This window comes from Anas acuta, chromosome 15 (genome assembly GCF_963932015.1).
Source record: "Anas acuta chromosome 15, bAnaAcu1.1, whole genome shotgun sequence".
Lineage (NCBI taxonomy): Eukaryota > Metazoa > Chordata > Aves > Anseriformes > Anatidae > Anas > Anas acuta.
Genome location: NC_088993.1, coordinates 12477570 through 12505176, shown reverse-complemented (window position 1 = coordinate 12505176; position 27607 = coordinate 12477570). Strand labels below are relative to the sequence as shown.

The window sequence follows — 27607 nt, the reverse complement described above, 5'->3', positions numbered from 1 at the left end:
GATCCTGGTATAAAGTGTTTATTTGAGACTTCACAATTAACACAAAGTCTGCCTTTCAATGCCTTTTTTTTTCCTTACAGTCAATAAATTTGTATTAATCCCTCCCTCCCCCATGCATGATTGCTGTTTATTAATCTAAGCCTTCTTATTTTCATCATGAAAAAATAAAGCGTTTCCCCATTTCATCCATTTGCTGTACCACTGACATCCGCTGTGCTGCATCAAAGAGGAGGAGATGTAGAATTGCTATGCCTACCATTGGGGTTGAAGTTACTCCATTATTTATTGATTTATTCTTTTTACATGAAGTGTTAAATGAATCAATCACCCAAGAAAAATAAATATATCATAAAGAACCAAAAGTTCTGCAGTATCCCTTTTCTTTACATGTAGCTGCAGGTTAAATGCATACGCTGTTTGTGGCAATTCTCTTTTACGTTTGGTGGTGAACTTACACTGAAAAAGAATCTGTTCCAAAGGAGTAGAGCCAGGAGTCAGAGGAGGTATTTTGGATGCCAAATTTTAATACCTAGGCAAGAGATCCATGTGGAAGCCAACTACCTGGTTTCCACTGATCAGCTTTTACTCAAGAGCAATTCAATCTTGTGCTTTTCAGAAAGTATCAGCTAAACCCAGGCGTAGGCTCAGCCAGTGCCAGCTCCTAGGCAGCCTGGAAGGCAGCACGACTGGCGTGTCTGCTACTCGCTGCAGTGGAAGCGAGTTCCTGGGATCAGTGTCTCTTGGATGTGCAGCTCGTATCATACTGCTTGGCTCATCGCGCAGTACTTTTGGCACCAGCCTCGCAAGTAAATTATTCAGTAACTCACCCTGCCTCTTGAGATGGTCCTCAGAGGTGGCAGAGGTCGAGGAGGCTTTCCTGTAACAGAGATGGTATTGGGCAGGCCGTGAAGTAGAAGACCCATAGTTATGCTTTATTGAGTTATTGTGCAAAAGGGAATACTGCATTAGAAACCGTAGAAGACTAGAGTTTAATCAAAGTCACCAGCCGCTGTATCGGAAACCTGCTAACAATTGCTCCGATTGGTTCTCTTGGCTACTTTTTGTTGGTTTCTTTCTTTTTTTTTTTTTACATAAATAATATAGACCGAACATTATAAACATTTCAGCAACCATTTCTAAAAGACCGGAGGAGCCCTTTTAGGCACCAAGAAACAACTGCAGGATTCAATTCCAAAACTGTCTTTGGAGTCATCGAATCATCAGATTTACACGGCACCCAATGACAAAAATATTCAGTCGAGTTCGATAGGACTGCTATCTTCCTGACCATCTTCCGTGTCATCATCTTCTCCAGTTCCCATCAGACTGTTTAAAAGATTTCCTAGAATAAAATACAGGACATTCAACCTTGCCAGTTTTATATTCTCATCTCAAAAGCTTCAATTGTAACCCAGTTTCCATTAGTAATTTAGTTGATTTGGGAAGCTGTATTTTGATAGTATTCCTTCTTGGAGAGTACACTGGTAAAAAAAATACCCAAGGTCGTATGCTTTCTCTGTTCCTTATAATTCCTTGTAGAAAGCCAGTACTAGTGTCAGCATTTCATAAACGAATGCTCTGGGAGCATCTGTTTTACATCAGCACTGATTAGAGCTCTACCAAAACCACAGACAGTACTTTAGGAAAATCAGCTACTGAAGTCTGAGGAAATAAAGCTTGAACACAAATAAGATGTTCCTTTACATTCGGAAGTTATACCAGAGCATCAGACACTAACTGTAAGATCATTTGCATGTTTCTCCCTGTCTCAGAGGAAAAGTCTACCAGCATCACCAAATTAATTTCACATGCAACAATTAATCATGTATTCCATAGTAGTGATTGCTTCTACAGGCTCTGAAAAAAACAATTTATCAGAATAGATGATCTGCTTCCAGCACACCTGTTTTATGTAAGGCGCAGCTCTGAAAAGCCGGGCTGTCTGTATAAACAGCTGCTGACGTACACCTTACCTAGTAATCCTCCGTAGGACGATGTCTGCTTGGGCGGCACACCGAAGAAAAGCTGTCCTATTCTATCTAGGTACTGAAACGACACAAGGTGGAGAACAAAGTCAGCTACCTCATTTACAGGTGGAAACGCTACAGGCAGCACACATACCGCATGAGCTAGCTCACTGACTTCTATCTACAAGCTGTATTCAAAACCCCTACTTCTGAAATAAGGCATCAAGGAAAATTAAAACGCCCTGCATTACACATTCATGGCTTTCCATTTGCACTCCTAAAACACACTTGTCAAATATGAAACAAGCACTGTATGAATTTCTACCAGCATCTCACTGCTTAGAGGAAATGCTTAAAGCCAGTGCCCTTTGGTGGCTGTCTCAGATTACGCAAGCTGTGACCTGCGTGGTTTGCAAAGTCACGGAGCAGGCGACAGTCAGCTGCTCCTTAATGCTGTAGGTTAAATCCTGCTTGTAGTCACTGGTAACTCACCTCATTATACATGGGATCTCTTTTCAGTGACGGTTGATACTGTTCACACAATACTGTAAATACTGTTAGTTTTCCCCTAGAAAGGAAACAACCAAAAATGTGATCTTCATAACCACTGAAAAGGAAACTAAGAAGAAAGTCAGAAAAATCAGACTGTACCCATCGACGGCCAGTAACAGGAACCAGATGAAATTTAGCAGTGGTTGAACAAAGGGAGGACCCTTTTCTATTGAAGGGTGTTTCTGTGTGTATGTTGTAAAAACAACTGATGCGCTGGTCTTATTTTTTAAGCAGAGAAATCTGCAAAAGGAAAACAGAACAGGGAAAGTTAAAAATAAAACGCAAAGAAATTTCACCTGCAGAAAGAAAAGGAAAGCCAAGCATTCAACAACTTCTACTTTAATTGTGCATTGAAGCCCTCTCAGGCTCACACTGATGGCAACTACTGCAGCTGGTACAAATGCACAACTTTGGCAACTATTTGGAAATCAACCGAGGAAGGGGAAAATTTCTACTAAATTACACTATGGAGTAAGTGGGTTACAAGGGGAACTGACATTAAATATTAATAGAATGAGTTTAACCAAGATCTAAGCAGATTTTATACAGCACAGGTGTCTCAAAGACAGCATCAATTAAATCAAAACATAGAAAGACTGGCTAATGCATGATTCTAATGAAACATGACATCACATTTATTGTTCCAGAGTTTATGATACTGAGGTAAAAACCTAGTTAAAGACCTCCCTCTGGCCCCATCCCCTCCCAAACACATCTCCTTTCATTACCTATCTGTCAGTGTCCGATAACTCAGTCATTCCCTTAGTGCCAACTCGAACTAACATGGCATCAGGAACGCTGATGGGTTTAATACGCATCTCTAAGTCTCATACTAAAGCTGCACTTTGGCTCCCTCAGCCATTTGTCACGAGTTAGATTGATTTCCCAGACTGATCAGATCTTTCCTCAGGTCCGTTAATTTAACTGGCAATCTCTGCAAGTCCCAGAGGCCTTAGAGACTTTATCTGGGACAAACGTTGTCAGCAAGAACTTGGAAGGCTGCCACGAGCAGTCTCAGTCTTGGTCACAGGCTCCACATCTGTACCCTCGGATGCGCAGGGCATAGGGCTCTTGTGCCTTAGTGCTGAGCAAGGAACTGCAATTATTTTTATTAGACTACAAACTGCTATGTAAGAGGATTTAGTATGGTATTTGAGATATAGACCAGTAAAGGATGTAGCACTGCTTCAAACACTGGAAAAATAATCCCTTACCCATAACCTCTCTCCAGAATTTCTTCCCCCCCAAACAAAGACCAATGTAACTGTTTGAGCTCTGCATACGGTGGACCTATATAAAGGATTTTCTGCCACTCAACATCACTGCAATCTATAGCAACCAGCTATGGAAAGCAGGACAGATCTGCATGACAGCTGAAGGCTGCCAAATGAGACAGACTTGCTCTCACCTCCTCCCTCTCCCCCGACACCTACTCTCTCCTGACTCCCTGCTGCACAGTCCTGTCCCCACCTCCTCCTCAGACTCCTCCGTGAGCTGCTTTCCCTGACTGAAGAAAGCCATCAACTGATTAAACTCGGTAAAATTGGCTTTGTCAGCCTTCATTGTGCATGAGCTCTGCGAAGGCATGTAATAGCTTGCATTCCCACCTCCTACAAAATAAATGCTTAAAGTAAATGAAAGCCACCAGCAACTCTGTTAAACTATCCGTTTATGCTGCTCATAAACCAGGGTTAACCAATGTTAATTATCTCAGGACAACGAGGCAGAGAGCAAGTACTGTGCCAAATGTAAATACAGAGCCCGCTTAGTGCCAGCCTTGGTAAGACCATCTAGGATAAGTCCTAACTCGGCATAAAGCAGTGTAAACAAGAAGAAAGACTTGTGCTTCCAGGGTCAAACAGATTACACTGAAAGTTTGGACCTTCGTACATTTTACCCCACTCTCACCCCTTCAACACGCCAGTGTTAAAATGCTTTTCTATTGTTACCACACAAAGCGAGTTTTGGAACCTCTGGCCAGTTTCACAGCTGCTTTGGAAAAGATGCCCGATTATCCTACAGTTCTTGTGATTAATCAGATTGGCCTCAAACACAGCGTCATCTCAGCAAAACAGTTAAAAAATTGTAACACCTACTGTAGGACTGCCTGTGCTACAAACATGTCCACCTCACTGCGATAGCCTCTGGACGAGGAGTATTCTACTAGCATATTTGCACAGCCTTCGCCATCTGTGGAGTGCAAGAAGTGATACCGAGATTCACTATAGTTTTGCTCTACAAAAGGAAAAAGAAAATGGCTTTTAAGAAATCAGTTCATCACAGCTGAACACAAAAACACATTTGTTAGGCTTGCACACGACAGCTAGAAAGAGAGCTACACACAAGGTATGTAAACAAGACAACTAGCAAAGAGACAGCAGACTTTTTCCTATGTAAATTACAGACAATTTATAAAGGGGGTAATAAATACGCCATCCTAAATGCATTGGGGTAAGTGCTATTAAAGTATAATTCATGCAATGCCACCACAAAGCATGGCTACCGCTGGGACAAGCAGCTTGAGCTGTGGTCACAGCCTTTTGTCTAACAGCACGCAGACATTTCACGTGCTGTCAACAGCACTTAGGAAAGAAATCCAGCAACTCTGTATCACAGCATGTGCACCACAGAGCCCTGCTGCACCTTCAGCATCTTTCTTTTGAAGTGCACAGAAAGAAGGCATCTCCTATTTTTAGCTTAGCCCACTCTTGCTACCAAAATTAAAACTGCTTCCATGTGCTGAAGAGAACAGCAATTATGCAGAAAAAAAGGTGCAAGAAATGGAAATGGTTTGTTAGAACTTAACTTGAAGCTAAGTATCATGCAAAACCAATGTGATGACAAATCAAAACGGGAAAGCTTTTTGGAATGTAAAGCTTTGCTTGAAAGATCTCAACATTTCTAATGGATCACAAAAACTAGAGTCTAAAAAAATGTGCACTTTGATCTTCAAAAGAATGGCAAGCAGACACCTACGAAATGGGGATTTTTTTACTTTCAGGATGCAACCGTTTCTTATCCTAATCACATCTCAGCTTTTAACTTTTAACACTGAGGAAAATCTTCCCTTTCTGGCTGGCAGCAGCCATCAGAAACCAACATCAGTCCCACTAGAACAGCTACAGGGTTTCATATGGCACACCAAAAGGCAATAAGCTGGAATGGTCACCATTGAATCAGGACTGTCACACAAAGCCATGATCATCAATTACAGCTATGGGAAAATTTAAAGTAAGTGAATTAAGTTCACTTAGTAAGTTCATTAAGTAAGCCTGCACTGGTTTTAGTTCACAGGAAACCAGAGGAGAGCTGGCATTTATACAACTGTTCTCATTCACCTTTGTATGTTTTGAACAAAAGATTTTAAAAACTGACTATCAACTACAATTAAAATAATTATTTAGTGCATGTTAGCTTATTTGACATCCCATTTCACAATCCCAAATAAATGTAATACAACAGCATTCATTCTGAAATGTCTGAAACAAGCCTGCTGTTCAACATCTCCAAAGTACCTAACTGCAGATCCAAGGACTGTGTTGTGTGCTGTACTTTTATCTTTCTCGGGTTTATCCAGGATTTCAAAACAAAACAACACAACAGCCTTGCTCCCCAACAATTTTCCTTCTAATGACTCTTAATCAAACTACCTCAGTGTCCAAAGGATCAACCTTCCTCTGGCAGGGAGCTTTACCAGCAGCTGTTTGGGACTTTGCACTAACATAGAGCCACAGGCCTAATTTTTCTGTTAGTAACATTAAACTGAAGTTATTCAAAAAATCAGGTAAGAGCAGAACATTGTCATCTCAGCTTCTGTAGATTATTTCCAAAGTAGGTCTCCTATAATATTGTATTTTCAACGTTTTCAAAACAAAACACAGAAAAAACAGTTTAATTTTGCTTACCTTTCCAGAGGGTAATTGCTAGTAACTGGTGTAATTTGGGATGGCCGAGTTTTCCTGATCCTCCACTAGACCACTTCAGTGCTCTGGATACAAAAGCCACTCTTTCAGGAGAGTTTGGATCCATTAAACTAAACAATTTAGCCAAGTTTTCTAGAAGCAATAACATTCACAAATATTTAGCATTAATAGAAATAGGATGGATGATCTGCTGCTTCTAGAGCATCCCTAATGTACAACACTTAAGATACGGTGCTGTTGTGTCTGTAAGCTCCCTTCTCAGTCTCTATGAAACATCTTAAACCTAAAACCATGACACTGAACTTGAGCAAATACATTGCATACGTCACGTCAATCCCACGTCTACTAGCCAGCAATGATCCCTCCACTGCCAAAAGCTGGGCCTTGCAGAGAGCTGGTGACAGCTCCCCTCCCTCACGGTTTGGTGCAGGGATCCCAGAGTGTTGCGCAGTCCCAAAGGGGACGACGGATTTCAGGTTACAGGAGCACTTGCCATTGATGGGACAGCTGCAAGGGACAGTCTGTAGTTTAGAAAAGGACCACCAGAAGTCCGAGGTGGGATACAAAAATGTTAGAGTTCATCTAAGGGAGCAAAGAGCAGCCTCTGTCCCTTCTGTCTCCAGCCACAGCTGTTAAGAGGAACAGTTTGCCCATGCAGCAGCAATTGTCTGGCCACACAGCTTTTAAAGTCTCCCTGAGCTCTCTGCTTACCAAATCTCAGAGTCAGAGCAGAAAAATTTCTTTGTGAAGGGCTGATTCACTGCGCATACCACCACACTGCCAGGGTGGGCAAGTGCCATCCACCAAAGCCCTGGAGACATGAGTGACTGGGCAGACAAAACATTACCCTTGCATTGCAAAATGGAGGATGCCGTAAGACAGTGATGTTTATTCTAAGCATGTCCCCTTGCTCATGGCACTGTCAGTTACCAGGAACCCATTATCCTCTAAAAAAAATTTCCCTCGGTTTATCTCCATGCCCTAGCCATGTGGGACGACAAACAGAAAGGATTGCAGGTTTCACGACTTAACAGCTCCTGTGAGGTGAAAACATACCTAAACACCACCAAAGCAAGAGCAAAGGTCACCTTACCTAAAAGGTCGTCTGTTACTTTTGCATCCGATTTCTCCAAAGACTCCAAAACCAGCATGGACAGATCAGCAGCACTGTTTTGCTACAAAATAGATGCATACCAGTAGTAATGAACATAACAGTAAAGAAAACATCAAGAAAAGTTTTGTTCCTCCAACAGAATTTTGTCAGAGACATATTAATGTTGTTATCAGCAGCTACAGCTAAGGCAGATATCAAATTTCAGTCCTCCCTTACAAAAGTCTACAGTAACTCAATGGCATCTGAGAGAAGCCTTCAGGAAAGCAAAACAAACACTTGGTTAAGATCATGTTTGGATGCTCACAAACACTTCTACTTTGTGTCCCAGCTTGGAATAATCCTTCTTTGTGGAGAACAGCTCAACAAAGAGACAAAGCAAAAGATCACCAAGTAATTAGCCCAAACATTTGCCACTGAGGATTCAGTGCTCACCCTATAAAATCTTTGAATAAACCCTCCCGACCCCCATGCAAGAGCACTGACATACCTGGTTGTGGCTGAAGAACAGCAGAGCCCCTGAATACATTAACTCTCTCGCTTCTGGATGTTTTCCTTGTGACATATACCTGAAAACAACACCAAAGTGGCGTATGCTTAAATGAACCGCATTTGAAGGATTAAAGAGCAGTGACATTTAAAACAAAGGCAGCAAGACATTCATTTTTAAATCTGATTAGTTTCAATAATGACGTTCCTTTAATTGCTGCTGCGATTTGGTTTCTGCCTGTGACTGGATGGAATACGAGCAAATAGCGTAAGGATGAAAACCGAGCTCCCAAACTAGTCTGGGCTGAAGCAAAGAACAAATGATCCCAGAAGTTCACCTAAGCAAAAGATGTCAAGGCATTAAACCCAGCTGTTAAGTGCAGCTCAGACTGTTGCACAGCTTTTACTACATGGAAAGCAGGCACAGTGACAGCGTAAGGAATACAAAGTGACTCCAGCCTCCTCCCCGAGCCCTGCTTCCTGCCCTTCTACGCCTCTGACCGCCACTTCTGCTGCCGGCAAGGGGACAGCAGCCACATGCTGGCCCTCTGCTGAACCAAGGAAGCTGGTCCCTCTGGTGGTCTCTAGAAAGAGACGAGTGGCCAGCAAGATTTACCATGCAACATGTGACAGTGTTCTCTTAAATGCAATGCTTTGGGATGCACCTGCTGCAGCTTCTGCCTTCCTCAGCCGGGAGTTAACCAAGAAATGAAGCAGGACAGAATTTGGTCCCAATAGTCACATCAAGAACAGGAACCTGTTAAAACGGCACGGTGATTACAGCCTGCTGCACGTCTCCACTACGGGCAACTGAAGGTCTTGGACAGTCACATCTCTAGATCAGAAATTTGGCATTTCCTATAAAAGCGGTTGAGGAGTGGCAGCAGATGTAGCTCCCAATTCCCATTTCTCTCAGCTGCCTCTCAAAATGCACATTTCCTGACTAGCCAGTAACAGCGGGCAGTGTGCTCAGGTCAAAGATAAGGCACTGATTCTACCGCACTGCTTCAGCACCTGCGGCTCTTGCTCTGTGCCAACAGCTGGTTGTGCTGGGCCCCTGCTTCCACCCTCGGCTCCTGAGGGCCAGGGCAGCACCAGGCAAGGGGGGCACTGCCTGCAGGGAAACGGAGCGCTCGGTAGCTCCCCAGTGTCCTGGTGCTGCACGTGAGGTTCCTGTCACAGGGTGACATTCCTGGGAACAAGTCCTTCTGGTAAAATCGGATCTGACAGTGAGCGAGGGAGGAGGCAGAGTCCTCCCGCCCCGCTCACCACCTCGCACACCACCCAGGTCTGTCCAAACGGGTGAGCAACACGGTCAGCACGGATGGCATGGAAGTGGGGCTGTCAGAGCGAGCACCCTCAGCAGTTCAGATTTGTGATCACCACAGCGAGTGCTTCCCACATCAGGCAAGCAGCTTGGCGGCTCCAGCACCTTTACAGCTGGCCTCACATCCACGTTTGCTTCTATGTTTTGACTCCAATTCTCACTCTGGATCCCACTTCCACAAATTCATTTTCAGTAGATTCCCAGAGTAATTTAGGAGCTCCTAATCTGGGACTTATTACAGCCAATACTAAAAGAAACCGTCAATAGTTTTACTATATAAAATACATTAACTTTTTAAGTATTATTAAAAGTGCTGGGATTTTTGGAAAGAAGTTTTACTACAAAGAGTTTTTAATAAATATTCATTATGTCGACCTAAATGGCATTTAGAACCAAGCAGTAACACCCTGCCAGCCTCAAACACATCTTGGCTTATGACGTTTGGAACCAAGTCAGGATTTCAAGTTTAACTTGCACTTCATGACAGAGCAGACTGGTATTTTACCGGCTGGTTTTGTTTACGGTGAACAAGCACAGGATATCCCCAGTCCAATTCCGCAACTGCAGTCGCCTCACTCTGTGCTAATCTCTCGAGGAAACTTTACATGTAACACGTTTTACAGAGGCCAGACAAGGCTATCTGGACTCTTTCCTGGCCTCAGTGACTTTCCCAACAAGTTCCACAGTCCCATTACATCTTTTTGCCTGGAAGGAAATGCCTTCCTAGCTACGCAAATACCACCTTTCCATTTAACTGGGCACCTTCTTTCTCCTGCATTTAAAATGGAAAAGGCTGGAACTTTGATTCTAAATTAATTCAGTGAGGCTTAAGCAAAGCATGTGAGCTAATACACTGAGAACACTGGATGAGAAGTGACCTGCTGAGCCAAGCCATCTCCCCCACTGCAGCCACCGCATCGCATAATCCCTCCTATGAAACAGGCCACGCTTTGTCTCAGATTTATTCTCCAACGCAATTTAAGTCTTAAGACTGTGACGGTGCCCTCGCTGACCCCACCAGAAGGGTGCCGCAGCACACGACTGCCTTCATTGAACGGTGCTGAGTGCGGGCAGCAGGGCAGCCCCCCCATGCTGGCTGCGTAAGCGGCCAACGCAGCAAGGACAGGGCGCCAGGACTCTGGCCCTGCTGATGACACACCGAGGACTCTGTCCCCACGGGCCCGTCCCCGTCCCGCTGCGAGGGGCCGTGACACCGGGGGGCTGCGGGACGAGCGCCCGGGCCTGCTCCCCTCCTCACGGTGAGCACGGGCACCGCGCTGACGGGGAGAGCTGTAACCGGGCTCTGTCGGAGGTGACCGGCGGAGCCCCGCGGCTGTTTTAGGGCACCCCCGGGGGCCGTGGCGGTGCCCGCGGGGCCGTGCCCGGGCCCTCAGCGCCCCCTCAGCGCCCCCCGGCCCAGCCGCGCCGCTGCCCCTCAGCGCGGGCCGGGCCCCCTCAGGCCTCTCAGCCTAACCTGCCACACGGCTGCCCGCCCCGCCCCGCCCCTCCCGCGGACCAATGAGAGGGCGGGAAGCGGAGACAGGCAGCGGCTCCGACCAATGCGGAGGCGGCGTGGGCGCGGCGGGCGGCAGCAGGGTAGGGTGCGTGGGAAGGCTCTGGAAGGCCGGGCGGGGGAGGGGCAGGGCGGGCCGGGCCGTACCTGAAGAAGAGCGTGCGGTACATCTGGTGCGCCTCGTAGTAGTCGCCCTTCTCGACGCTGGCGCGCAGCTTGCCCTCCACGCGCTGCACGCCGCCGCGGTTCCTGCCGCCGCCTTTCGCGGCTTCCTGCTCCGCCGCCATAATCGCCGCCGCCATCGACGCGGAGGAGGCGGGGGGGGGTGAAGGGAAGGGAGGGCGCATGCGCACGCACGCCCGGAGCAGCGTCGCGACTCCGCTGCCCGGCTTCCGCCCACTGCGACGGCGGCCGGCGAGGGACAAAAGGTGCGGCTGCGCGGAGCGGCGCCAGAGGGCGGGGCGGGGCTGCCTCTGGGCAGGGGCTGGGGGGGGGGGGGGCTGGCGGAGGAGGGGCAGGGGGCATAGGGAAGGTGATTTACTGCGGGACAGGCTGCCCTCAAACGCCTGCTTTTCGGGCATTTTTAGTCTTTTTTTTCAGCTGCCAGAACCTCCCCGCTCCAGTCTTGCCCACCAGGAACGCTGCAGTGATAGCTACACCTTCAGCCTAAGGTGCCCGTGCTGACATCACACAGCCCTCCTACATTAATTGTAATTATAAACTAAAGCCAGCCGGGTATCCCACTGCCCTGCACAGCGAAGGGCAAAAGGTCTCTCAGCCTCCTGGCAAGGCTCAGTCTTATCTGTCCTCCTTAGCTACTTAAACGGGTCACGGAAAATACAGAAAAAGAATCTTTATTTCTTATTTCAAATATTACATGCACTTTCAAAAATTAAAACTCTTTATTTAAACATTTCAATAGCATCTTGTCAGTTTTGGAGGCAGCAAAGTAACAGACGATTTGAAAAGCATTTACAAAAATACATTGCACAAAGTCCTATCTTGCTTTTTTAAAAATAAGTTAGTGTTATCCAAAATATTCCCACCCTAGCTACCTAATTTCAATTTATACAGGATAATTCTAATTTTAAATATGTAACATAGAATATGAAAACACCTGTACATGTGTAATCTATCTCCTCTGCATAGGCCATAGGTTCTGTCTCTAGCTCAAGTGAAAAAAAAGTTCTTCACGCAGAGACTTTAAACATTCGAGGACTGTTGTGCAACATACATATAGCTCTATTCAGAAAACCAGTCAGCAGTTCAGTGTGTTAACAGTTCACAGGTAACTATAAAATGTGTTGTAAGAGCAAGATAAAAATTCTGCACACAAGTGCATTTTAGGAGTCTTTTCTGAAAAGGATCTTCCAAAGTAGCAATCCTAAAGGAGGCCGGCCCTAAAACAGTCTCAGCATATTCTACATGGAAATGGCACGAGACTGAGACACCACTCTCATCTTCAAGTTTCGGGGGAGGATTTCAAGAATACCCATATATCCCAATACAGCAGCACTGAGCATAACTCTGTCTTGTGCATGTTAAATAACGAGCTCTACTTCAGTTGTATTTCCTACATCCTGCATTATCACATCACAACATTTACTGACTATAAAATAAACCAGATTAAGGAATTGTTATAAAGATATTTTTTGACAAATTAAGATTTTCCTTCTCTAGGCTTAGTTCCAAATCAGCCTTGATGGATGTACTGCTCGTACAAGAGCTGATAAGCCTCCTAAATTGCTTAGTAAACAGTATACAGCAGTTAAACTAATAAAGTTGCCATGGTAAAAACCCTTAAAGTAATTTTAAGTTATCCCTGACTTTTAGAACAATTCATGGCCACAAGTTGCAGTAAAGCAGTCTCAGTCGCTGGTGTTTAAACTAGTTTTGGTTGTGTTAACTTTCCCTGATAGTAATATTTATTATGTAGTCAACATTTATTGAATAAGCCCTTTTGGATCCTGCAGAAGGACAAAAAAGGTCAACTGAAGGACACCTTTAGCCGCAGGCGATGTTCAAAGTGTACTACATTTTTTGTCTTATGGTGCCAAGCTAATAAAGATGCAATTGAGTCCTGAATTTAAAAAAAAAAAAGATCCTAGTTGCAGAAAAGTGTGGTTTTTATTCTTTTTAAAAACCCTATACATTCATTTGTAATAAAATAGGTATATCACCTGTTTGCTAACTGCGCTTTAAGAACCAGAGTAGTTTGCATGCATTATTTCTCTCAGCATGGACACAAAAATATGAAGCTAACTGGCTATTACAAGCTGAGCATGAGCAAATAAAATTTATTTTATACATTTCTGCTGACAGTCTTCTGCCTTTATCAGAGGATTGGTAATTCCGTAGTATATATCTTGCATCCTTGTCCTTTAAAGATTCCAGTGTTCTAGGCTTTCCGGTATATACAAATTGAGAACAAAATGTACAACAAAGCAGCCCAAGCTGTAGTGTAGATTATTCGGCAGGTTTCCCATGCACTCTGAACCGATAAAGACACGTATATTCAGCATGTCCCCAATTAGAGAGAATTCTCAGTTCCACTATTTGGAATACATTGTTACTGTTCTCCTAGAGAAGGAAAAAGCAAACACACAAAACAGAGTTAGGTTTCTAGGATGAACACGTACAACTGAAGCTGCTTCCTGCAACTACAAACTTCTATTAATAGTTAAGTTATGCCTTGGAAAATTTATACCGCTTTAAAAAAACAACTTCCTTTGCCTTGCAACCGCTTGTTTATTAATCGAGTCAGAAGTGTGAAGTATGTTTATCTTTTTTTTCCCCTCTTTGTAAGTTTATCATCTTCATACCATTTGTGTCCAGATGGCACAAACTTTTCCTCCCTTTTCATTTACTCAGATCACAGATTGATGTAGACAGGCAGATACTTTCTACCTCTGTTTTTACAATGCACAACAGAGAACAAGGCCCTTTTCTTCACTGGCATTACCTTACCTCACAATTAAAATCCCATCACCCAGACTCACCATCACTGGAAACATCTGCAGTGGCTCTCCTTCTTGATCGTAGATGTACTGTCCTAGGAGTACACCTTCTTCTTGATATTCATCATCTAAACCCTGTAACAATAAGATGAAGATTTTGTTTTAATTTTGATTTTAAAGGAAACAAAAGCTAAAAAAGTGTATCTACATTACTGAGTATCAACAGGCTGCACACAGAAGTCTATCAAACCAGGATCAGAGTGTTTCCTGCACAACTTAATGCTAGTTCAGGCATGGCTGCACATCGGAGTTTCCTACACTGCAAATACCTGTGCTATGTTTTCAAGTTTTTACAGTCACCCCCCCTTAATTTCTATAGCAGAACCACTATTGTACTGTAAAATATAAAGTGTTCAAGACAAACAAGGATAAGAGAACATCATGGTTATAAACAAGACAGAAACCAAGAATCAGATGTTTGCAAATGACTCTTACTACTGCAGTTGTATAGCCTAAGAAAGATCTATTAAAAAAAAAAAAAAGAGATGCATTATAAATAAAGTGAAGAGCTAAAATTGGAGAGGGGAGGACAGATGAAGGTGTATGAAACAACTAAATACATCATTTAAATCATCATCTCCCTCCAAAGGAACTTATTACGCAAGCAAGACAAAACAAATACAACTCTCCCCAAATTAGTTTTAGTGCTTACTTCTAGGCCTCAAAGCTCATCAAGAACATAAGCAATTCTAAGAGCAATGACAAACATCAGTTTCTCTTCTTAGCTGTTCTCTCTCAAGCTGTTTTTCAAGACATGCATCACAAATATTCTTTAAGTTTACAAACATCACTTAAGTTTAGGAAGACTTACATATACTGAGAATTTCCTAGGAGCACTGGTGATATTTCCTGATGGTGAAAGTGTTTTTGGTATGTGTTCCATCGTAAAGGCAGTTGGAGAGATCTTCATGGAAAGTCTAATGACAAGATACCCCTCTGATCCCTTGAAAGCCCAGCAGTTTCCTGGATACATGTCCGGCTAGACAAGAGATTTCAAGGCAAGGAGGCAGGAGGGTGGGGACAGAACATGACAAGACAAGAACAAATACAAGAATTTTGTTGTTATTTTTTGTAATGAATTCTGAATCATGAGTAGTCTTAAAAGGATAGATTATGTCCTGCCACTTGCTATTTGGTAGAAAATAAAGTCAAATGCACAACTTTGATTTTAATTACAAAATCCACTCCTGCCTCTGAAGGACAAACAAAATCAGATGACACTTCATTGTGTTAGCAGGACTGTGTAATTTCATGCTACAGAAAATGGAAGATATAGACTGCACAATTTTAGTTGCACTCTTTAAGAAGACAGCATACCTGCCTGAACCACCGCCAACATCCCAAAGAGCCAGCTTATTATTTTATTATTTATTTATTTGTTTATTTTACAGGAATCTTCCCAGTGCTTACACTTCACAGAAGTCCGATACACCACTCAAGCCTGCTATGAGAACCTTAGTTTTTCTAAAGCAGAACGTGGGCAATGCCATTGAACTTCAAAAAGAATCCCACTCCCAGAAATAAGTTGAAAATATCCCTGTCTCCCACTGCCCACACTGTATTACAGACAAAGATCCAGCATCCAAAAACAACTCAGACCACTCAATGCAAGATAATGTTACTGAATTTGTTTACTTTGCCTTTAATTACCTGAATCACCACCCTGGGAGATTGAGAGAAGTACCATAAAGGAATTCCAAAGAGGCTAATTAACGCTGTTTTGGTCTCATAGGTTTCAGAGCAGCGAGTACTCAGAATGCTGCCACCTCAAAAAAGAAAATCAAGTTATCAGAAATAAGTCTTTAGGAAGGAGTAAAGAATTATTTTGTAAAGGCAGAGATTTGTGTGTAGCTTAATGAATATACCATTCCCCCCCCCCCCCCAAAAAAAAAAAAATATCTAAACTAGTAAAGGTATTGTTGGTCTAATAATTTCCCAATTTTCTCATTTTCCAATGCAGTGCTTCTATCAAATAGAATGTTAGTCAAAGAAAATGTGAAAGGTTTTTTAGTTTTATAGGGCTGAAAGAGCATGTATTTTCTATAGTGAATTCAGTGTTGTGTACATCCCACACACACAGATCCATGGTTTTCAATTACCCAGTTACACACGTTTAGAAGTTATTCTATCCCAGTCCATGCATACACTGGGAGTCACCTGCTTTCAGCTGTGGTAAAATAGATGGCTGGTATACGACCCTGTAAACAATATGCACAGACTGCAGTACTCTGACCATTTGGTGATACGCAAGGATGCTCTTTACCCTTTAGCCCTCATTTTAAGATTTTTAGCAATCACTATTTTTACTACTCATGTTATTTATATTATTTCCTCTACTATTTACCTCCAGATTCTAAGGCAAAATCCACCATACCGGTCTTGTCTTGGGAGTAGAGTTTCAGTGCATTGTTTACAATAATCTGTGCTTGCTACATATGGACACATAGAATAGAATGGAAAGAAATGTTTTAATATCAAATGATAAAAATTGATATATATACACATCTGTGAAGTTGCAAACCTAAGTTTGAGATGTTATACTTCATCACAAGTCTTTGAAAGCCTCTGTCAACATAGAAGCTATTTTTAAATGCTTTGTTATTGGCTTAAAACAAATTGATACTGCATCTTGACTGATGTTTTCTTCAGAATTTGCATTCATCCCCCACCTTCTGAAATCATTGAGTTTGTTTTTTTTTTTTGGTACTTTGGGAATTTTTCAGTTTGGAGATAACATACTTTTGCGGGGAAAAAAGCACATTCACAATGGTTACAAGAAGTGCTGTAAGAATTCGCTCAAACCATTTTCTGTAGCTCTCCCCATTTCAGTTTCTTTCTTGAATCTCTTAAAAATCACTACCATTTATACTGGTAGTCATGCTCCACAAAATGCCTATAAAGGACAATTTGTCTGAACTTATCACTTAATTTCACTCACCGCTTCCGTGATTCCACAGATCCCTGCATTGTTCACAACATTTGTTACTACTTCAGATGTTACTCTTTGGTTTGTAATAGCCATATGTTGGGTAATATTCTTCAGGATCTGCAGCTCCAGATCCTGCAGCAAAGTCTGCAGGTCACTTTTGGTCACAAAATTGGATGTAAGCCATTGGAGAAGTGATTCAGAAAAGTCCTTGTGTTGATCACCAAAAAACATCATCCTGACAGATTCTTTAACCTGGGCATCTACCTAGTAGAAGCCATTAACAAGAGAACTGATTAGTCTTTATAAACCAATAAGTAATACCATCTGTATATAATAGGCACATGTGAAAAATCAATATATATATTTCCAGTAGTACCGCTAGGTCTAGATTTCACATGTCTTTTAACTTAACTGACTTACAGTGGAACAACAGATAAGGGAGGTATGCAGAAGACACGGACAAAATGGATGTTTACCTGGTTTGGTGAACAGCGCACAACTAACAAAGCCCTACAATCTAGCAGTTCACATTAGGGGGTCTGTTTCAGAATAAAAATAAGTTGATTGCAACATTCAAAGAAAGGACGGTGGCAACTCTTAAGGGGAGCAGTGTACCTGTTAGGCCTAGTTAAGCACATCACTAAGTCACTTGCTTATGGCATACTTTGATTTATAGACATACATGTAGCTAGACTATCTTGTGATGACACTCAGATATGGTATTTTAGTCAAAGTGGATAATCCTGAATCTAGACCTATATTTTATTGTCTATATTCAAACTGAACCTTACAGAAGGCATCAAAAAAATAGAGAATGATTTTTTTATTTTTTAAATAAGTCTCAGATCAAAAACCTAACTAGCTTTTACATGACCTCCTTTCCATATTTGCATGATACACCAGCTGTAGCGGCAATATACAATACACACAACTGCTGTTGCATCATCTCAAATGCAAATAAAACTGCCATTGTGGAAAACAAACCACAAACTCATCTGATAAGATGCCACATAGTAATGGAAAAAAATGTCACAGTACCACTACCAAAAACACTACTGTTCTTTAAAATGAATACTATCACCATGTTACTTTTGCAGTGCCTTTCAAATAAGTTTGTGAATGAAATCTAGTATTACTAAGTTTTACAACAATGGTGACAGAACTTACTTTTTCATGAATGACATCTATTTTCTCACAACTCGTCTTTGCACTTTCCCCAGTTAGCAGCTCCGATTTCACCTGAGACAACTCTAGTTCTAGCTTTTTAACTCTGGATAAAAGTTGATTGTGTTCATCCTCTCTGATAAAAACAAGGAGTCAATAATTAGGAAAGAGCAGTTTCAATCATTCCATCAAATTCCAAAGGCATGAGAATATATTTGTCTACCACAAAGTGCTTTCCTAGTACAGTTATTCAGAAATGGACATTGGGAGCTTACAGCTCCTTGAAGGTGCTAAGGCATACTTTGAATGAATTTATTCAAAGCAAAACATTTCAAACTTGTGAACAAATCCAGAAGTGATGACTTTCAGAACATCATCACATTGACAAGTTAGTAACTCAGACATAGATTTCTGGTAGCTTAAGGCTGGACAGACCAGTTGAGCTTTATTTGCCTGAGTTTGCCACTGATTAGAGTGAATTTCAGGTTACCTTAGTTAACGCTTGCCTGCCTACAAAGTTATTCTGGTTTTGGTTGCGTCTATAGGTACCAGGTTACATGACCACTACAGATCAGTGTTCGGTATGCAGCAGTGAAAAAACAGTATTAGTCAGCATTTAGAAGCTATTTACATCTAATTAAAATTCACTAAGTGTTTTTCTTCTCCCAAAGGGGAAACTACTTAACGAAGTTCTGCAGTTTGTTTTTTTTTTAGTATTACACACAGTACATTAGTAGTGAGCATAGATGACAAACCAAAAACACAAGTTTATAAATTGTAAAATTAAAAAAAAAAATAAACGTAAAGTGTATCAAAGTCATCTACTGTATTCTTCACTAAGCAATTTGAGGAAAAACTCTCAAGCTTCCATAAATATGTAAGTCATTCTACTCTGCTACATGAGCAGATTTCTCTAGTAAAACATGTAGCTGCAGATCACTCACATCAGAAGTGGGCCTTGTGCTGGTGTTCAGCATTAGAAACTCAAGTTTGTGCTTGCTGACATACACTCTTAAGGTCAGTCAACTGACACAAGGGAAATTATAATTGTATTTCAAAGAATGTCTATCGCCATCAGTTAGCTCTAGGACTGGAAAAAATATTTAAGAATTGCTCATACCTTACTGTTTTTGCTTTGGCTATGTCAAACTCCTTCTGAATATCCTAAAATAAATACAAAAAGCGTTAAGTTTAACATACAGAAAGAATAAACACAAATGAAAAAGTGACACTTTCTATCCCCACCTATACAGGAGTATGTTCCTACATTATTTATATTTATGCCTCTGTATCATAAGATTTTATTCCAAATAGCATCTACCTCCCTGGCAGAGTAATTTTTAACCTTTAAACTGAAAATACCTTCAAGAATGGAGAAGGAAGAGAAAGAGCACAAGTTTTGAGACTTAAACAAGCATAAAAGCTAAAATGAAGCAAACTGGATTTTGGGATAGCTAACACACAACTTAAAGCTTTTATCCTATTTTATTAGTTACCACTATAGCTACTTATCAAAGCTGACTTTCAATACCTTAGATTCAGCAGAGAGCTTTTTAAGAAGATCTTCCAGCATCACAATGCGCAGCTCATGTTCTCGATGTAAAGCCAGGAAGTCAGTCTTAAAAACAGGGAAGGAAAAGGCGTGTACTTTGAGTACAAATAGCATAACTGACACTTTATAAAAAGTACAATGTTTCTTTCATTCTGTGATCAAAGTTTATCAAGAGTGCTTAAGTGATTTATCCTGCAGGTAGCATAATAAATTGAAGTCTGTAATAGAAAATAAAAAGATTTGATTCCACGGTAGGAGGAGTTATACGCAGGTAAGTTTACCATAAAATCCCTTCATCACTAGTCTTTCCTAGTGTTTTCTTTCTGTATGAAAACAGGTAAATCCAGCTGCTTCTCAGCAACGTAAGATTCTACTTTAGACCATCTATCCGGAATTATTTTATTGTCAGCAATAACAGAATACTACTGAGCACTTCCTCATATTTACTGCCTAAGAGTTAATTCATACCAAGAAGAGAATAGTAAAGACAGATCACTAATAAACCACATTTATAAAATAATACTTTTATCAGTCTCAGAAAGTGTCAGTAACTGACTTATCTTTACCTTTTCCTCCAGTTTCATCTCTTTAAGATGTTGACCCATTACATTTTCTATTAGCTTCAATATTTCACTTCTGTCACCCATCTGGGCAACCTGATCTTGAAGATTATGGAGTAGAAGCATCACTTTACTGTACTCTTCATCGTGGTGATGGCATCTATCAGACACGAAGGCCATTTGCTTTTCCAGCTCACTTATACGACCGGAATCAAAGATATTTATGGTATCCTAAGGTGTAAAGATTTTTTTTAATATATAAAAGTTATTTTCATTACTCTTGGGTGTCAAACAGTTATTGCAAAATACTGAGGACAGGGGAGTTAAGAGGTCTTAAGAGACTAAAATACTCGGCTAGTCTGTTTTGCCTTACCTTTGTAGGCTGTACAGTATGAGAAGAACCAGGCTGGGGCTCAGGAACATAAATAGAGTCATCTATCCTCTGTACTTTATCAATTCTTGTCCAGTTCAACAAAGGCAATAATGAAACGAAGCCATCAAACCCCCAGAACCATATACCTTTAGTGAGCAGAAGCAAAAGCAAAAAGGGTGTTCAATCTACAGATTGTCTTATTATTTAAGGACACAAACTACCTTTCATTTTAACACACAGTAGACACTACTCCAGTCTGAATAGGAGTTAGCTACATGAGCCAACTTAATGTTTTTTAAAGTCAACCACTCAAGAGCATTAGGGAACATCCATCAGTACCACTTACACAACTATGAGGCAGGTGACTTCTGCTTATATATCCTGATATATCCTTACTTTTGTGTTACTGCTTCCCTGGAACATAGATCCTATTTATTGAGTAGGACAGGCCATACTCACTGAAGGCAAGTATAAATATTGCTTTTTATCTTATGACAAAATATTTTCCTTTACACCCTATTAACTTAAGGGAAAATATCTTGCCTTACACCCTATTTACTTCATACTGCATTGCATAATATTTAACAGAAGTTGGAAGAAACTTATGCTTCCATGGAAACAGCAATTGACAAAGACTACATTTATTTCTGCAATATCTTAGTGAGAAGAAATAGCGTTTCCTACACAGGGTATCTTCTTCCTTTCTTATTCTCCCTAAAGCTCCCCACTGTAAGTCTCTTAGAAGTTATCTTCTCCCTAAAGTGGATATAAGCTTTTTAGGGCATGCAAAGACATGAAGTTGCTTTTCAAAAATATCTCAACACCTTCTATTTCAAAAGAGACAACCAGCTTGGAACATTGCCAGCTAACCTGTCTAAAGTAGCAGTATTGCAAGCAGTTAAGGTATGGTCTAAAGAAAAAGAATGATTTAACGTGCACCGCTAAGAGAATTTAAACACAGTTGTATGGAGATTGACAGCAATCAAAAGCAATCAGTACATAGCCTACTCTTTATGATCTCAATGCTGTTCCTATAAAGGGAAGTAAGGAAAAGAGTCTTCAGCGCATTTATACTTACTCTGTCTGAAGAGCTCTATGAAATTAAACCAAAGTTATTCCTTTCATAGGAAAAGAGCCCACGGTACTTTGAAAGCATTCACAAACACTTCACAAACTGAAACTTGGTCTTTTTGCTTCTGAATTATCTCCTTAAGCCTAACGTTCAACTAAAAGTACTATTTTGGTACAGCAGTAGGAAGCAATAGGTATGATAACTAAACAAGTCACGTACCTAATAGAAACAGCAGTGGGATGACAAACAGTAATAGCTTGAAAATCTTTGGAAGGCATCTAGAGAAGGACAGGAAAGAAACAATGTATTTATTATGTAATATCTGGGTAAAGAATTTGCTCACAAGAAGTTATTTGGAAAGAATACATACCTTCTAAGAAGAAACACCTTGAGCAAAGACAGCAAAGTAACAAGTTGATACCAGCCAGTTCTAAGCAACCTAAACACGCCAGAAGCTGCCCTCCCTAGAAGACAAAAGCAGTGACATGAAATACAGTTATTGCAGCACATGTTCACGGAAACCAAGGAGAGGGACGTGCAACTGCGGCCAAGAGTACTTTGCAGAGCAGAGAAAGGCACGAGCACAGGCAACACACGCAGATTAACATCTAGGTTTGTATCACAAGTATGACAGCATTATAACAACAGGTACTCAACAAAAGCAATAGCCATGCAAAAAGAAGAAGTGGCAAAAAGAAGAAATGATCTCTTGTAACAATGCTATCTTGCCAGAAATTCAACAGCGAAGTTTGAGTCCAAGTTATTACACACCAAGGACCTCAGTATGTTTCAAGAAATGCACAGATTAGCAGAACGAGTTTTTGCTAACAAGAATACCATGACAGGAAGTGACTAGCAAACCAAAACACACCCCATTTTTCTTGACACCCCTTATCTGGGTTATTCACACACATAGTCCCTCATCAAACAGTCTGGTTAGTCTCCCATTATGCCTGCGAACAGAAGCATGTTCTCATTAACCATATTTTGGTCAATAAAGCACAGTAGCATGTGCATTTCAAGATATCAAAGTTACAGCATAAGCACAGCAGAATTAGTGTAAGCCAACTATTGCAGGTTCCTACTTTGCCAAGAAGAAACAGGCAACATACAGACATACACACACAAATTAGGATAGTAACCTGGAGAAAGAATGGCCAGCCAAAGTAGAGACAACACCTTCTGAGACACAAGCCATCCAGTTGCTCCCACTGTTCGCAACACGTGAAGCATAAAGTAACCTAGGTTATAACAAATTAACTATATGGTAATAAGCTTAAGTCTTGCAGTACATGCACTAGAACAAACTCAATTACCCCGATCACTACTTGTTCTGCATAATTTTAAACCATACCTTCCAGTAACCTACAGACTTGTCTTGTCAGTATTTAAAAGCAAAGTGAATCACTCATAAATATGAATCCAAGCAAAATCAAGACAATTTAGAAGCAGAATTCTCAGGTATAGCAATAGACAACAATCAACAACCTCTATGTAGTTAGAATACCACTTCACAATAGACAAAGTTTATATTTATATTACGGCATTATCAGAACAACATGCCAAATATAATGGATAATATCAAAAAAGTAATACTGTAAAATGTTTTAAGCACATCATTTTAGAAGTGTTGTATTTTTCTGAATTACACATTGAGTTTGTTATCTAGGTTCATATGTAAAAAAAGGAAACAAAATTTAAAAACCCAGTGAAAGAGTTAATGATGTCATCTCAAATATACTGATAAACAGAAAAAAAAACACTAATGAAAGTTACAAGCAATTAATTTTCATTTAATTGAATGCTCCCAGGGATCTTCAGAATGTCAATTTCAAGTCTCTTAAAACAAAAGCCAAAAGCAGCAGGCTACAACAAAATGCTGTAACTTCAATCCTACTGAAGCCAACAGCTACTGTATCTAGGACTAAGACTGTTCATTCTACACAACAAACTACGTAAGAGACATTTAGAAAGTAATCCTACATTTTTAGATTAGCAGATATGTCCAGGTTAATCTGAGGGATTATAGATATACCAACCCAATATTTTGCAAAGCATTTAAGTGAATGAAGGGTCTCAAACCATTTTCCTTTGCTGAATAAAGAACACTCAACCGATTCTTGATGCCTGTGCCATTCAAACTAGGGAACGCTCATCTCACAGGGAAGAGTCTATCACTACATAGGATTCCTGTAAAAACTGACTATCACTAGAACAAAAATAAAATATTAAAAACCCTTTATTTAAATTATTGCATACCCATACCTCATATTGCTTTAATGGCAGCTTTCTACCCTATCAAGAGTACAGGCTTCCCCAAAGCGCAATAAATTAACAATCCGACTTTTCTGTCTAACACACAAGATGTATGCTGTCACCACACCTTGTTTTTAATACGTAAGCCAGCTACCAAGCTTGTACAAAAGCCATTATCAGCACAAGAAATCAGAAAAGAAAGACGCTGAAAGATGTTAAGCAATTTGATTTCCTAGACACTTTACATTTTAGTCTACATTGATAGATGAAGATTTAAAAAAAAAAAAAACACAGAATAGTACAAATGATTAACATTGAGACATTGTGATGCAAAATAAAAGCAAAATAAAAAAAATGTTCAAGTCAACCTGCATAAGAAAAGGTGTGCGAAATGGTCCTTGCTACCCTTTTAGCCCTTGAAGATTGCATGTGCTCTGTGGTGTATGTTTCAAGAAGTTTCTTCCCCTTACAGTCACCACCTGTTGGTTGTGGTAACAGGCGATTAATGGGACAAAATCAGGATCAAATCAAGATTGTTACAAGATAATTTGAACAAGTCTACTTCATGACATCAGTTAGCAAGCCAAGAACTATTAAGCAAACTCCAACATACTAAAACTTGTCTGGGGTACAGTATACTAGGTAATCACTGTTCTCCCTTCTACACCTAAATTAGAAAGCAAGCATTTACTGTGTAGCTTCCATAGCATCATTACAGCAACACCCTAGCATACAGCCCAAGGCTAATCGTAATAAATTCTTATACTTACATATTGATTCCTCATTCACATCATGATGGCTATCCTCTCTGTAAAACTCCTTTACATTCATGCTTCCACAGTAATCTCTGTGAGCTGCAATATATCCAGAAAGGATAAATGGAATGCAATTCTCAAGCTCAAAGCCTTTCATATATCGTGATTTTAACTAAGTTTGCTTGGTTCAGTATTAAAAGCCACGTTATCCATAGGAAACCTGAAAAATGATCATGGAAGAAGTATGCCCTTTGCAATCCTATTTTGTCTTCCTTAAATAAGAAGGGGTTTCTGGGTTGAAAAAAAATAAATATCTTCCTGCTTCTTTTCAGATAGCAAAGTTAATTTAAAAAACAAATCCTGAGTTACAACTCATCAAATCCTGAGTAACTATTCCCATCTGTCAAGTGAGCCACATCTTTATATTGGTTTTATCAGAAATCTTAAGCAACTAAGAAGAGAGCACTAAGACAGGCTATACAGCACTGAGGCAGAGAAGACAAGAAAATACACAAGAAATTTTTATACGTATAAAAATCAGTTACCTTCTATATAGAGTAATTTAACTTCACTCATAGAGCATATGTTACAGACGAAAAAGGCGAAGAAGAATTGAACTTATTCAAGGAAAACAAGATGTGTATTATCGTAATACATAGCAACAACTGGAGTTTTAGATTTACAAGACAAATCTAATTAAGCTTTAAGTGCAAAATGGCCTGAAAGATTCAAAAAAGTAGTCCAAACCTTAGCAGTCACTGAGAAGTTAAGATTCCACACTATCACACAGAACAGTTTTGAAAAACAACTTAAGCTTCTATCTTCTACAGTCTTCTAGTAGAAAATCAACATGGGAATCTTAACTATAACACAGATATCTCTCACATACCTGGATCCTGATACTTCCAGAACAGAGGCAAAATATGAAAAGGGCAGCACAAGTGAGAGAATTAAAAAATAAGATAGAAAGACAAGAGCCATCCAAGACTATAAAAGAACACCATAGTGCCATACATGAAGTCTGTAAGAAAAAAAACACAAAGACACACTGGTTTTCTGTGGAGACCAAGGAAGACAACTGAAAAGGTACCTTTAAATTCATAACTCAGCTTCAGCAAAACCATTTGAAATAGTTGCACTAACAGGGATGCAAAAGAAGTTGCAGTATGTTTGACCAATCGCAGAATCTTACTCATGAAGAAATACATGCCCCCTATTAAAAAAAAAAAAAAGAAGTGTGAATCTAAGTTATTCACTCACATAAAGATGTACCTCTATTCTCTGATGACCATTAACTTGCAGAAAAGTGAGGATGAAGCATCAAAAGCCTTTGTTTAGCCAGGAACACGACACTCAAGAAAGCATGGTTTGAGAAGTCTAGAAGCATTTGGTATTACAGGTGAATGTTTTTGCAAGAACTATGACTTCAAGACGATGGCTTCAGCACAAGTACTTTTCCTTAGTGAGGAATTAAGAACTCCAGTGAATAGTGATGAATTCCTTGCTTACAGAACTAACGATTTCTCAGTGATTTGAGCTGTCGATCACGATTTTGTGAGCTACAACTCCAAACAATTTGGATTTACAAGGGAAAGGATTTTTTACCTTCTTCTTGCATTTACACTAAGGGAAGAGAGTTACTGTAGAGGTCTGCCTCAAGTGCTGAAGAGAGTTCTCCTTCGAGCAGCAGGAACAAAATCAGTCCTCCATAGTGCTGCTTTCCTAGTATCAGCCACATTCCAAAAAATCTGCCATGATTCTGTGCTGTCCCACCCCCGACACAACTTCAATTGCTGGATTAGAATTCAAAAGAGTATATAAAGATGGATTCATTTCTAAGATTATCCTCTGTGAATACGAACTCTGGAACACAACAACTTTCATACAGTGTCAAAAACTAGCTCATTTTGCCAAGATAATAGAATTCCTACCTGTGCTATACAATTTCAGAAAAGAAATACTTGTCTCAAAGTGTTTGAAGTCATACCTTGCACTCCAAAACAGGTTTATCGCTACTGAAAATGTGCATCATTCAAGAATAATATTTACAGAATCACAAAAGAGGTTCTTTTCTAATTCAAGGCCATTGAAGAAACATCACATTAGCGATCACTGAGGACTTCAAACAATCAAGAAGCTCAGGATGCTATGCAACAGATGCATAGATAAAGCCAAGACACTGATGCCAACTATCCACTATCCAGAGAATGGAGATTGCCTTCGAAAGGCAGAAGTCTTCCTTTCTTCCCCCCTCCCCCAGCAGATTCAAGTGTTTTCAAGTTTCAAGAATATAGTCGTTATACAGTCTATTTAGAAATAGTTTTTTCTCCTTTGGAGTTCAATCTTTCGAGTGGTTGAGGTTCACCTCTTAAAAAAGAACTCTAATAGCCTAAAAGGTTAAATAAAAAAACCTACAAAGAAGTAGACATGTATCTCCAGGTTTTCTGGGGTAACAGGAACACTGCTAAGTAACAATTCTGCTCAGTCTTAAAAGTTCAAATCACTTAAGAAAAAAAATAATTGGACCATATTAGAAAAGTTCCAATTTGAAAATCCATTGACAGACATGTGATAACAAATCAAGAGACACTTAAATATCAATGCTGGTTGCAGCAGCACATTGTGTTTCATATCATTTTGGACATAACTTAAGATACCATGAGTTTCAGCTGATACAGAAACAAATATTTCATACAATCCAATCTCTAGAATTATATTAACCAATAATTAAAACAGGGGAGGAAGAGTACTTAAATAGCACTACATGGAAAATGCATCAATTAAACCACATAACATTCTGCTATGTAAACAAAGCACAGTAGAAAGTTACTTACTAGATGGATGTTTCTGGCTCCTGTCCCTAGAGTAAATTCTGGAAGATGGCACATAAGAAGCTGATTTTGCTGTAAGAGCCTCCTTCCGTTCAGAAAGCATGCTGCAATCACTGCAGATGTAGCCATTTTTCATTGTGGTCTGTGTTTCTGCTGTTGCCATATCTCCATTTTCCTGTGTTAGCATAGTACCACTACCTAGCAAACCTAGAGTAG

At 40.4% G+C, this 27607-nt stretch overlaps 2 protein-coding genes across 21 annotated transcripts in view; both read right to left on the bottom strand.

Annotated features, from left to right (window-relative positions):
• Positions 1–2: 2 nt before the first annotated feature.
• Positions 3–11231, bottom strand: GET4 (guided entry of tail-anchored proteins factor 4). Of its 2 annotated transcripts, none has more exons than XM_068699005.1 (9): positions 11030–11231; positions 8044–8122; positions 7536–7617; positions 6425–6574; positions 4616–4709; positions 2619–2759; positions 2460–2535; positions 1974–2046; positions 3–1342 (listed from the first exon to the last, which is right to left on the bottom strand). In XM_068699005.1, the coding sequence occupies exons 1-9, from the start codon at positions 11227–11229 to the stop codon at positions 1254–1256; spliced, it is 984 nt and encodes a 327-aa protein (XP_068555106.1). In that variant the 5' UTR covers positions 11230–11231; the 3' UTR covers positions 3–1253. The 2 variants fall into 2 exon arrangements, with proteins under 2 accessions (XP_068555106.1, XP_068555105.1); XM_068699004.1 differs by having other exon boundaries at positions 4616–4754; positions 11030–11230.
• Positions 11232–11720: 489 nt separating this feature from the next.
• SUN1 (Sad1 and UNC84 domain containing 1) overlaps positions 11721–27607 on the bottom strand; it is a 30182-nt gene continuing 14295 nt past the window's right edge. For 6 of the 19 annotated variants that reach the window (XM_068699392.1, XM_068699374.1, XM_068699376.1 and 3 more), the window contains 18 exons: positions 27395–27598; positions 25651–25773; positions 24576–24659; positions 24174–24284; positions 22692–22790; positions 21920–22013; positions 21769–21827; positions 20478–20623; positions 20111–20335; positions 19524–19610; positions 19113–19156; positions 17996–18128; positions 16838–17092; positions 16244–16328; positions 15550–15665; positions 14711–14878; positions 13882–13974; positions 11721–13462 (listed from right to left, as the gene is read on the bottom strand). In XM_068699392.1, coding sequence (XP_068555493.1) covers positions 13349–13462; positions 13882–13974; positions 14711–14878; positions 15550–15665; positions 16244–16328; positions 16838–17092; positions 17996–18128; positions 19113–19156; positions 19524–19610; positions 20111–20335; positions 20478–20623; positions 21769–21827; positions 21920–22013; positions 22692–22790; positions 24174–24284; positions 24576–24659; positions 25651–25773; positions 27395–27598 — 2240 coding nt within the window. In that variant the 3' untranslated portion in view covers positions 11721–13348. The remainder of the gene's footprint in view (positions 13463–13881; positions 13975–14710; positions 14879–15549; positions 15666–16243; positions 16329–16837; positions 17093–17995; positions 18129–19112; positions 19157–19523; positions 19611–20110; positions 20336–20477; positions 20624–21768; positions 21828–21919; positions 22014–22691; positions 22791–24173; positions 24285–24575; positions 24660–25650; positions 25774–27394; positions 27599–27607) is intronic. The other 13 variants (XM_068699378.1, XM_068699379.1, XM_068699380.1 and 10 more) reach the window with 13 other exon arrangements.

What these genes read in the sequence shown, in the direction of transcription:
- GET4 (XM_068699004.1), bottom strand. Translation starts at nt 11,229, where the DNA reads ATGCGCCCTCCCTTCCCTTCACCCCCCCCCGCCTCCTCCGCGTCGATG. An exon ending in TGTTCTTCAGCCACAACCAG is followed by an intron (nt 7,618 to 8,043) that starts GTATGTCAGTGC and finishes TCTATTTTGTAG; the next exon opens with CAAAACAGTGCTGCTGATCT. An exon ending in AGTAACAGACGACCTTTTAG is followed by an intron (nt 6,575 to 7,535) that starts GTAAGGTGACCT and finishes TATTGCTTCTAG; the next exon opens with AAAACTTGGCTAAATTGTTT.